Genomic DNA, 12,632 nt, shown 5'->3' on the forward strand with positions numbered 1-12,632 from the left:
TCAGTGAGCGTTAACACATGTGAAAGCAGGCATGCACGTGTGTTGGCCCTATAATGGTGCGTTCACACCAAACACAATGCCCAACCTCAGCACAGAATCAGTGAAAGGTGAAGGGAAGGAGGCAATACAGTGCGACAAGCCGCTGTTTTGCCCCAAGAATCGAGATGCGGGAAATGGTCACTTATAGAACGACAACTAGAAAGTAATCTACTTTACTCTCAAAGTCATTTGGGGACCAAGGGACTTGTCAGAAATCCTGTGTTCCATGTGTCCCATTTGGAAAACGATGACTTGCTGTTGTTTTGTCAGCTGCAACAATAATTTGATACATAACGCTACGCTCTAGCATATAGTGGAATAGATTTTAGTATCAATCAATCGATCAATCAATCAACCAACCAATCAATCAATCAATCAATCAATCAAGTTGCATTTTATATAGCGCTTTTTTAGCTGTAACAGCCACTCAAATCGCTTTACGTTTCTGGTCAAATCTGAATTTCAGACACCTGTTACAATAGCACACAAGCCGTTTTCTGTACAATCGCTAGTATGGTAATGTTAGCACAATATCATTGGCTCTGTAGCCACTGGTCAAGCAGACTCGCGATGATGTCACCAAACTATCTTTTTTTTTTGTGGCTTTTCCCCCCTTTTTCTCCCCAGTTGTACCCCGCACTTCCGAGCCGTCCCAATAATTGCTCCACCCCCTCTGTCGATCCAGGGAGGGCTGCAGACTACCACACGCCTCCTCCGATACATGTGGGGTCGCCAGCCGCTTCTTTTCACCTGATAGTGAGGAGTTTCGCCAGGGGGATGTAGCGCGTGGGAAGATCACGCTATTCTCCCCAGTCCCCCCCCCCTCCCAACAGGCGCCCGACCGACCGACCAGAGAAGGCGCTAGTGCAGCGACCAGGACAAATATCCACATCCGGCTTCCCACCCGCAGGTACAGCCAGTTGTGTAGGGACACCCGACCAAGCTGGAGGCAACATGGGGATTCAAACAGGCTATGCCTGTGTTGGTAGGCAACGGAATAGACTGCTACGCTACCCAGACACCAAACTATCTTCACACTACTGATGCTGTTTTCACTTTGTGTGTACAAACAGACCGACACTATATTTAGTGTTGCATTGTTGTGAACGCACCCTAATATGAGCTGTGACAGGTCCAATGCAAAAAATTGACACACAGAGGTCATTTCATTTTGTCGTAGTTGAAAAGTGCCGCTGGGTTAGGAAAGGAGCCGCACTTTTATGCACTCAGAGATACACATATAAAGGCTGTTTGCTTATCAGAATAAAACGAGCATAACTTACTGTTTCCCTATTCAAACCACACATATAGTTTTGAAATTGAAGTCTTAACCAAAAGCCAGTATGTTCAGAAACGCATGTAAAAATAACTGGCAGCATAGCCTGCAGTCAGCTGTGTTCTTCAAGATGGCCAATGTGCACCTGCACATTATGACAGTGTATCAGACCAGAAAACTTGTCATTATGGTTGATGATGATACATTAGCAAGTAAACCAGATGATACTGGCATCTATAAACATTTCCATTGTAGGAACACTTCTGTGCCAGGATAACGAGTAGAGGTAGATAGAGTACAAAACCTGGGCTAGTAATTTAATAGTTATCATCAAAATTAGCTGCATCTCTGACAATACTTAAGAAAATGCTACATTACTGAAGCAGTTTTTCACTTTTGCTTTTCAAACAGTGGTCATGACCTTGAGAGACCCAGAGCGGAATCTGAGGATTTTCTTCTTGAGAGCGTGTGAGGCTTTGATCTTGATGAAGGCCTTGGGCTGGGAGGAGGTGTTGGCTGTGGCTTGTGGTGATGAAGATGAAGAGGAGGAGGATGGGACGAGGCGTGGAGGCAGCTGTTGAGGCCACACTAGCCCCCCACTTTCGTCTGAGTCACTGGACAGAGAGCTGGAGGCTGGCGAATACACCTCACTCATGCTGGACTCAGATTCTCCAGGAGCGGCCCCGGCGTAGCTCCCCTCCTCTCCCCTACAAAGAGGTGCTCTCTCTGGAAAGTCTGAGTGCCGAGGTTGTCCATGGTAGCGACGGTGATGGTGAGTCTGCAAATGAGCACTGGGGGAAATGTAGTCATGACGAGCCTTTCGAGGTGGTCTCCTGTATGCTTGCCCCAATTGAACATCCCCTTCATCCTGGCTGAGCTCCAGGTTGGAGCACCAGCGTCGGCTCCCATTGGAACTGTTGGTATAGCCAGCCTGTGTCCCTGCAACATGGTCCTGGTTGTGAGCCTGCTCCCTTCTGGCTTGTGGCCTTTCTGTGGTGCTATACCTGCGCTCAGGGAGAACTCTATGGCCCTGAAGGCTGTTGTCTGACTGGGACCGACTGGTCTTATTCCTAGACCTCTGGCGCTCCTCTTGGTTCTTCTTAGACGTTTTGGACTTGATGCTGGGCTGTTCAGGTGAGGTGACATCTCGACCAGACTTAGGCTGCACTGGTGAGAAGTGTCTGGGGGACCGCACAGGGGCATGGCAGCCTTGGCCTGGGATATACTGAGCACTGACTAGGCTCTGGTTGTGATGTGTCTGGGAGTAAGGGACTGTGTGGTGCTGAGGGGGCTGGGCCTCATGACAAAGATCAAGAGACCCAACATCACAGTTGGGATCCAGTGAGGGCAATGAAGGTGATTGACCTCCAGCCATGGAGGGTAGGCTGGAGTGGGGGTAGGGCATGGCCAAATAACAGCCCTCCTCCAAAGATGGGGCTTCTCCTCCACAGGCCTCCCCCTGCAGCAGGTCACAACCCCAGCCTTGGCTCTCGGGGTTAGTTGAAAGGTCAACGGGAGGCTTGACAAAGAGGTCGACGGGGGAGTGCTCAGGGGTATGAGAAGGAGTCTTCTTGTATATAGTGCTCTGTGCGGTGACACCACAGTATGGGAGGTCAGGGTTCAGGCTGGTGCGAGGCTGACATGGGCGTGGTAACAGGGTATGGCGCTGGATCAGACCAAGGATATAACCCTCGACCCTTACAGCCTGCTCATAGTCCTCCTCAGACACTTGATCCTCCACAGACTGCTGATGCCAGGCTTGGTTGGCACCTTGGACCTCCCACTGCCAGAACTCCTCACCTGCTGCCTCCTCAGCAATGCCCTGAAGAGGCGGGTAAAGGGCAGAGAAGGAGCGGGGCAGAGTGGCATGTGGAGCAGGCACATTCATGAGGTGTTCTCCATTCAGGTTGAGGGCATCTAAAAATAAATGAAATTAGGATAACCATGAGCAAAATACGGCACTATAACAATAGTTAAGTTATAATATTTAGGTTTCCCTTGATAAGTCTAGCTTGTGTTTTCAGTTTGGCGAACATATCAAGACACTGATGTCAAGTCTCCAAATATGGCTACCAGAAAAATTATAGTTGCCAGAGTAGAGTGAACAATCCCTCTGTGTGTGTTTTCATTCTATCTAGACAGAAGAAAACCAGACTAGTTATATAGACAGCATCAAAAAAAATTAAAATTCATGTAAGTATATAAAATTCCTAATTAATAAAGGTCCCACAAAATTAAACATATATTTTATATATCTGTGTTTTTTCTCTCCCTGACAAATACAATAATCTTTTCATCACATCATCCTGCACTTGCTGGCGTACACTAACAACAATTTCTAATGAATGGGAATGAGTATGAAAAAAGATGAGTGATCTTCTACCACCAAATTGAAACTAGCCAATAGCATATCTATGTCCACATTCTTCCAAAATGCCCACTCGTTTTTGGCTGTCAGTCGAATCAATCTCCCTCAGTTCCATTTCATTTGGAAACACATCAAATCAAGTTAGAAGTTCGTGGTGCTCTAAATGCCGTTTCATAGGACATATAAAAAGTCCTCATGAAATATTATTAAATGTGTTTCAAATATTTGAAAAAAAGTGAAGACGCACGATTTAAAAAAAATATACAAGTCTTTTAACTGATTTTGGGGAGGTGTGAATGACTGGTAATTTAAATCAAGTTCACCTCAAGTAAGTCCTATATCTTCCTGCTATTTGTTCTTACCTAGAGATTTTGGCGTCTCGCTGTTGTAAGCCCAGGATGAGGCTGATTCTGTCAGCTCTGTGGAACAGGATCGTTCTTTTGGAGATTGGCCCTCGCTTGGCTCACAGAAGCCTGGGGGAACGCACATGCACAAGGAGAGTGAGTGAGGGAAAGATGAAGAGCGGGATGGGAATAATGATGTTAGTGAGCTCATTAATTACATCAGTACACCCCAATGACCTTTCCAATTCTCTGAATATAATATTCATGCTGCGGAAACTTATTTTCAGCATCTCACTGCATTTCACAAACAGACTACAAACCACAAACATGAGCAACTGGAGCATGAAAAAAACCCCACTGTAAAAGTAATGTCAAATTCATTACAAACATATTTCGAAACCACAAATGATGGGTTCATCTTTATATGAAACTAGACTTATTACCATGCATTCAACAAGCTCTATATATATTGCATGTATGCCAGAAATGCGATGTAAGCAAACGGTACAACTAAGGGGTACCTGAACAAGGACGACTGTCCCCCATGCCCCCTTGGACTCCATCAAAGGCGCTGTTGTCAGTGTCGATCCTGAGCTCTCCCACCTGCTGTTCCAACACCTGGATCAATCCCCAGGGTGAGGTCTGGAGAGCGCTCTGAGAGGAAGAGTCACCGAAACTCATTAGCTTTTGCATGTTTCTTTAAAGCCTTTGCTTGATTCCGTCACTGTTTAAACATGCAGCTATAATGCTAACCCTGGCTTTCATGCAGCAGCTGCAGCAGAGTCTCATTCTGTGAGGACTTTGAGATGTAATGGAGCTAAATCTTTGAAAATCATCATTCAATCCAATTACTTTTCGAGATAAGTATGTAAAATTGGAAGGTGATATTTTGATTTGAACTTGCTCTGCAAGGCTTTTTGATGGAAATGAATGCTAATTGCAGGAACAAGAAGGTGTAGACACTGGGATGTTTTCAATTTGTCAAGATACAAAAACAACTTATTTATGAGGTGCCAAGTCCATTATCATTCATGCGTTCTAGACCTGTGAAGGAGTATTTCACAGCCTTACATTAATTAGAAGGGCATGTTGGATAAAGAAAGCTTGAAAATGGGCATCACATGCCACGAGAATATGTGTGAAGCAGGAGCTGTACTGAAGTACATCTGTGTATGTCCTCTATATATTTTTTCTCAGGCCTCTTACATAAGAGAGCTGCCAGAGGAGGCAGTCAGCTGGCACATGAATAATTCAAATGTTCTTTTACATAGATGAAAGATCGCAAGGCACGCACACATACAAATATACATACACTCACTCTGTCAAGATGAACTAAGATATTTGCTTGCCCACATGTTGTAACTCAAAACTGTACACACAGGTACACAATATGAAGAGCAGAAAGCCACAAATCATGCATAAACACAAAATCTGATAAAGATACTTTAACATGTATCAAATTCAGGGAGCAGCCGGGAACTGCCGCAGGTAAGACGCGAACTCGCGTCTCCCGCATCACGGGCGACTACGTTAACCAGTCGACTAAAGGGTCCGACCCATTAGCCAAGGGCTAGCGAGTCTAGTTATCCATGGTCGTTTCACTATCCCCCCTCCTTCGGGAAGCGCATCCCCGCACTTCAGCATATCAGCTCCCTCACGCCTCTGGGCGCACGCGCTTCCGATGGCCTCATGGTCTCACCATCCCACTTCTGATACCAATATAGCAAGTTCAGAGGGCAGCCGGGAACCGCCGCAGCCGGGAAGCGAACCCGGGGCGACTGCGCAAACCAGTCAACTAAAGCAGGGTTTCTCAACCGGGGTCCACGGAACCCTAGTGGTCCGTGGTGTAATTGCAAGGGGTCCGTGAAAATAACATATCTTAAAAAAAGATCCTATGACATTTATAGAAATAGGATTATTTTACTCAAATGTGACTGAGACCTTTATCTACCTAAACTATAAAGGGTAACAGGACTTTTTTCTCTAATTACATCTGTTTCACAAGTGTAATTTATTGTATTTTAATAAGAGATCTCGCTCCCGTTTGCATTGTTAAAAGTTACTGAATACATATTCTGTTTTGTTACATATATCTGAAAGTTACTGCATAAGAATTCTGTTTTGTCAACTATATCTAAGTTACAACTGAAAACTCTTATTTTTGCCCCAAAGAGTGAGTAAATGCTATAATGCAATTTAAAATGCAGTTTCTACTGTTTCTATCAAATTGCAACCCCCTCCCCCAAGGTCAGGTGGAGGGGTCCTCAGGGTAGATCAAAAATACGCAGTGGGTCCAGGACCCCAAAAAGGTTGAGAACCACTGAACTAAAGGATCCGACACACATCCGTCGTTGTTACAAGTAAGCTAGGCGTTAATTTCCGCCTTGCTCATGTCGAGGTCGTATGACAAAAACACATAATCGGCATGTGCTTGCTTGCAAGGTTGTCTGCATGGGTCAATGCTATAAATGCACAAGACCCAGACAGATGCAAGCATGCATTAATTAAGCGACATCATTACCAGAAAATTGAGCATGTCGCCATAAGGAGGCGCTACCATAGCAGCCATAGTAGCGTCTACAGAGGCAACCCAATACTAATGTTTTTTTTTTGTTTTTGTTTTTTACCCAATACTAACGTGCAATGTCTGTATCAAGGAGAGATGTAGACACATGGCCTGTTGTATGCATGTCAGTGATGAGAGATCACATAAAAATACAGCCCCGTTTTAAAAGACAGTGCATGTGAGATAACCAAGGGATGAACCCAATGCCAAGTACATTTTGTGCACATCAAATTGTAGTCAATGCTAGTGTAAAACAGCACCAAAATACACAAAGGCTTATCTATGGAAAACTAGCAAGTAATTCTTCATCCTTAGGAATGACCTGTAGGAATTGATCCCAGTAATTACCAATATTTCCATCCTGTCAAGTTGCTCTCAAACAGGACTCCTGAGATGAATTCCTTATTATTCTATGTGTAATATGATGTTTAAAAAATGTATTAGAGAAAACTAGCTAGTAGTTCTGTAATGTCTTTTAGTGTGATACTCTGGCCACTGCACCAATCAGTGCCGGAGCTTGTGCTCCTTTGTCTAGAATACTAGATCAATGCAGGGACAATGCAGCGGCTGTTGAAGGGGGGATTGACCCGAGCTAACCTGTGTCTCCAACACAACCTCTTGATGCAACAAATAAATAAATAAATAAATAAAATTGTGATTTCTTTTGTCCCGACAAAAACTCTTCTTTTTACAATAAACAAAGCATTGCCATTGCCACTTCATTGCCAGTTTGTCTGAAGGAGAGGGGAAGACGGATGTTTCGTCCAAGCTATTACGTAGTGTGAGGTAATGAAGGAGCAGGGAGGAGGGCAGACGATTGGAAATCAATTAATCAATGACGCACTTTCACACAATTGATTCTTTTGCCTCTTGTTTTGAACCAGGCACACACACACACACACACACACACACACACACACACACACACACACACACACACACACACACACACACGCGCGCACAGACTTACACACACGCATTGTGAAACGTTTGTTTTATTAAAATGTAATGAATGGCACAGAAGGCAAACAAGGCTTGATGGAGAGGCAGCCCAACCAGCCCTGCACTATCTAGAGCACAATGCAACACAAAGCTGTACAGTGTGGCTTTAACGCAGCCTCCTGGAAGGGTCTCTGTCGCAGTGGGTCTTTGATTTCTCTCCATTATTTATGGTCTCCACCGATTGCCTAACAGCCGACCCACTGTATCATTACTGTTTTACTGCATCCTCCGCCCCTGGCTGGTGGGGGATGGGATAGACTCAGGAGGAGTTAAAGCCACTCACCATAAAGCATGAAGGGGATATGTGGATGAAGGTTGAGAAAAAAGATTACAAAAAAAATTCAAGCCAACAGACAAATGAGACATAGAGGGGATACAACTCAATGTAGTCCTAGTGGTCCTAGTATCTCCTATCATGGTGCACCATATATATATATATATATATATATATATATATATATATATATATATATATATATATATATATATATATATATATATAATGATTTTCAGATTGCTCTGTTGGTTGGCATGATATGGATTATGTCCAGTATCATCTGGGATTTCATTAACAAAGCACCCATCACCTGAAGCCATTTCGAGGGTTTTGAAGCCCGGATCACAAAAGCTATGGAGCTTGGACATCTATGGAACAGGGCGCACAAGGCATCTCCATTCAAATAAAGCAATGGTGTGAGTTGTTTCAAAAAGAGAGGGCTGTGGAACACTGGAAACTACCACACACACACACACACACACACACACACACACACACACACACACACACACACACACACACACACACACACACACACACACACACACACACACACACACACACACACACACACACACAATGTTTACACAACAGAGGTGGATGGGATTCATTAGCAGGCCCTGACTCTGACCCGATGTGCACAGCAGCTTGCAGGCTGGAGAGGTGGCTTGCAGGCTGGAGAGGGGGCTGGCTGGCTGTGAATAGAGTTCTCTACATTAGTGACTTACCACAGACTGTGCTCATGCAACTAACAGCTGTGTCAAGAGACACCAGATCTGGCCATCTTGTGAGTGTATGTGTTTCTGAGTGTAGATAACGAGTGTTAATTTATCCTCGACATGCATTTTCGTTCATACGCACGTATTTGAAAGTGTATTTGTGAATCGAAAGTGTGTTTGTGAATCTGTGTGTGTGTGTGTGGGGGGGTCAGATATTCTTTTATTTGCTTTACTGTATAATTTTGCATACAAACAGGGAAACTTCTATTGTTCTTTGAGTATGTGTGTGTGTGTGTGTGTGTGTGCTGGAACAAAGACTAGGAGGCTACCATCCATCCAGTGATCAGCCAGTGTGGGGTAGATCCAGTCCACTTCGCTCACTAATGATGTGGCACTGTGTCAATCCAAGGACACATACTACACCGCAGACAGCTAAATCACACGACGGCCGAGCCAACCAATCAATAAGCACACAAACAAAACACACCCAGCAGGAAGACAACCATATGAATGCACACCCACACATATATTATCTGGCAGTACACACTAATGTATGCACTATTTATGCAAGACACACAGATGTTTGGATGCACACACAATAAGACATACATACATGATAGGAATTTGTTTACACACAAATATTGTGTACTCACTTTGAAGGTAAGTGCACACCAACCAACATTAATTTGCTTGATTTGAATTGGCTGTGAATTATTTACAGCTTACTTAAAATTCAGATGACAATTAAACAGACACGCACGCACGTGCACGCACGCGCGCGCGCACACACACACACACGGATGACAGTAATATACGTATAGGCTCGGCCAAGCTTTCCAAACATACACAGCGGGTGGGGTGGGGTGGGGGGTGGGGGTTGAGTGTGAAGTCAGAGCTTTGTGCTTTCCCAGCTGCTGTCTGGCTTCCCGTGGCTGTCAACACCTATAGCTCCATGGACCAGAAAACCTCACGTCAGCCTGTCCAGGGCCACACTCCATCCACGGAGGCTACAGGGACATACACAGACAGATGCACATGCAGAGGCAAGGCACATTTGCCTGCATCTGCAGATAAAGAAAACACAAAACAAAACAAAAAAGGCAAAACAGGTAGAGACACACAGCACATTCTCTCTCTCGCTCTCGCTCCCCCCCCCCCCCCCACACACACCCACCAGTAGTGTGGGCTAGGTAACTTGTTTCTGGGTCAGATCACAAGACATACATTATGGAGAGTTTAGCGTACATGGGAGGAGGGATTGGGCCTTGCTTTGTGAGCATATGGTGACCTGATATTTTGTAGGCCCCGTCTTGATGGTTCAATAACACACATGTCAGCAAACTACCTCGACACCATCTTTAAGGGATTTACCCCGTGTAATTACATGCACGCTTCAATATAGGTTGCATTTAATACAAAAAGAAAAAGAAATCAAGCCGGTGTCAGAAGAAAATGAACATTTGCACGGGGAGAACGCACGGCCGGCGGGGGGACGAGGAAACCTCTCTTCCTCTGTGTCTACGTGCACAGCGAGAGACGCGTTGTCAGTTGACGGGGACGCGCACATCATTAGTATTCCGCTCCATACACCGCTATTGTTAAGGCCTGGACGGAGCGGAAGGAGGGAGGAGAAAGAAAGAGAGATGAGGGTGGGAGGCGGCTGATTTCACCCCCCCCCCCTTTCATAAAGGCTCTCTGGTGTAGAAATATTGAGACAGCGAGCGGACTGCGCAAAAGCCACCTTAAATGGACTGCTGAAGTGTGACACACAGAAAAGGTCCAGAGGACCCTGAGGATGAAATGAGTAGGGGGGGGGGGGGCAAAACAAAACAAGTAACTATAAAGAAATGGTAGCGGAAGAAGGAAACATCTCGGTGTGTTTCCATAGTCGGTCGGTCGTGCGTAAAAGTTTCCTGGGTTTTGCTCCTTTTTTCTATCTTCTTTTCATTTAGTCCTCTTAGCTGAATGAGCACTCTGAACGGGAATGTTTGTTGAAATCAGAGGCCGCGAAATAAAACAAAAGTGCGCATTTACTTTGTTGAAACTTACCAATTCATCCACAGCCTCTATTACTGTATAGCAATGGCCAGGCCACATACGGACGCATCCAGCAGGCCACTCACTTCCTTATAATCTCAACGGTGCATCAATAAGAGCTTGCTAAGTAGACCTACTAAAACCAATAAAAGTCCCTGATCAGGGAACAATGGGCCATTAAATGGTAAGCCCCTATACCACAAACGGAGCCCCCCCCCCCAATGGTAAGCCCCTATACCACAAACGGAGCCCCCCCCCCGCCCCCGGGTTTCGTTGCCACATGCAAACATTTCGGCCCCAAGGGTGAAGATGCATTGCATCCTTTCACATAGAGACCCTATTAATCAAGTTAAGTAACTTTTTTTGGCAGATAAGGCGCTCCTTAACACAAAAGACGCACCCTAGACCAAATGTCCAGCTAGCGGTCAAGCATTTAACAATAAAACCGCATCCCGGGCTGTATTCTACACCATCGAGACTATTTTGGGCGATGTTAATCACACCAGGGGTGAAAGTGGTTTGATGCTGTATAGCAGTACATGAGGACGCGTCTCTTGTATATACACATTCTTTCAAATGGACATTAACACATTGCCAAAGCGGTGAAACTGCACGGAGAAACTTCTTACCAGCTGTCGTCTCAATGTCAAGTTTTCCTCTCCCCAGCTGCTGAAACACGACATCTTGCTTGCGGAGTGAGCGTGGGGCATGGGGTCTCCCAGAGCCAAGGCCCCGAGAACCAGAGCCTCCTGCCTCTGCCGGCGGAGCTCCAGCTCGCACAGGCCGGCCACGCTCGCCTCCAGGCGCTCCTTGGTCCGGCTGCGCTCCGCAGTCATGGGGTAGGAGAATGCGCGGTGCATGGCCAAACAGCTTCCAGTCTTTGCGGGAGAAGAAAAGAGAGGAGATGTCTAGCAGCCCCGCTTTCTACTCAGCATTCTGGAGGACGAGATTTAAAGCTGCAATGAGCAGGCTACAAAACCCGTGCTGTTCCGTTTGTTGGAGTGAGGATGAAGTGGCCGCTGAGCAGCATGCTTTTCCTCAGACTGTGTGTGTGTGTGTGTGCGCGCGCGCGCTCGCTCGCTCGCTATATACATTTTCTATTCCGCAGCTGTCAAACTTACAACGACGCTCCGCCCTCTGCGAACAGCCACAGAATATGGTGAATTTTACCCCTCCCTTCCACATCCAATTTTAGCTCTCATTGGACATGGCGAGGCAGGAGGAAATGTCCTGTTTTCCCCTCAGCTATCTCATTTTTCGTGCCGCGACGACCTCGCCCCTTTCGTCCAGGATCGATTGATTCGTATTTCAGTGGGAGAATATTTCTAGTGGCGCGCTTGTCATGTTTTGTTTTTTTCTTCCTCTGGTTAAACTGTATCTATCTATCAACTATCGTAGAACTGGAGTGTTGGGTACCGCCTACGTGACAACTTCATTTGATTCCAAGGTTGCAACAATAAATCTTAATATGCAAGGAGCACCGTACATCACGTGTGAACACAGATGTCTCGGCATGCACTCCATACATTAAGACTCAATTTATATGATTTAATGATACAATTGTAGGCTACAACTGTAGGCTACAACTGTAGGAGGTCAATATGAAAACTGGGGATCGTGTGTTTTTGCAATTTTTTTTTTCAAAAGAGGAAAACAGCTTTTGAATGTAGCTGTTAGTGGTGACATTTGGACGTTTTCTGAACGATTTAAACGTGTCAGAAACAAATCGAAATAAACAAATTCAATTTGAAAAGGCAACAAACAAATGACCTCCCTTCTATCCTCCTTTTCAGCCACTCTTCTGCACTTCACCCTTCTCAGGATGGGGAGCAGCACTAGCTCTTTCACTTCTCTGATTTACGACGTGATACTCATCTGCGCTTGCGCACAAACAATTGCGACTCGGCCGCGGCACTTTTGAGGAAAATCTGTGATGTCAGTGTTGCACTCTGACTTCATCATGACGTCATTCCTGGACGCAGGGCAACCAGCAAACAAGCTAAT

The 12,632-nt window shown here is 45.5% G+C and overlaps 1 protein-coding gene across 1 annotated transcript; it reads right to left on the reverse strand.

Moving 5' to 3' along the window:
• Positions 1 to 1,718: 1,718 nt before the first annotated feature.
• On the reverse strand, positions 1,719 to 11,488 carry LOC130116153 (dapper 1-like). Its single transcript, XM_056284105.1, has 4 exons — positions 11,258 to 11,488; positions 4,549 to 4,681; positions 4,046 to 4,156; positions 1,719 to 3,232 (listed from the first exon to the last, which is right to left on the reverse strand). The coding sequence occupies exons 1-4, from the start codon at positions 11,486 to 11,488 to the stop codon at positions 1,719 to 1,721; spliced, it is 1,989 nt and encodes a 662-aa protein (XP_056140080.1).
• Between the last annotated feature and the right edge of the window lie 1,144 nt (positions 11,489 to 12,632).

Source organism: Lampris incognitus, chromosome 7 (genome assembly GCF_029633865.1).
Source record: "Lampris incognitus isolate fLamInc1 chromosome 7, fLamInc1.hap2, whole genome shotgun sequence".
Taxonomy (NCBI): Eukaryota; Metazoa; Chordata; class Actinopteri; order Lampriformes; family Lampridae; genus Lampris; species Lampris incognitus.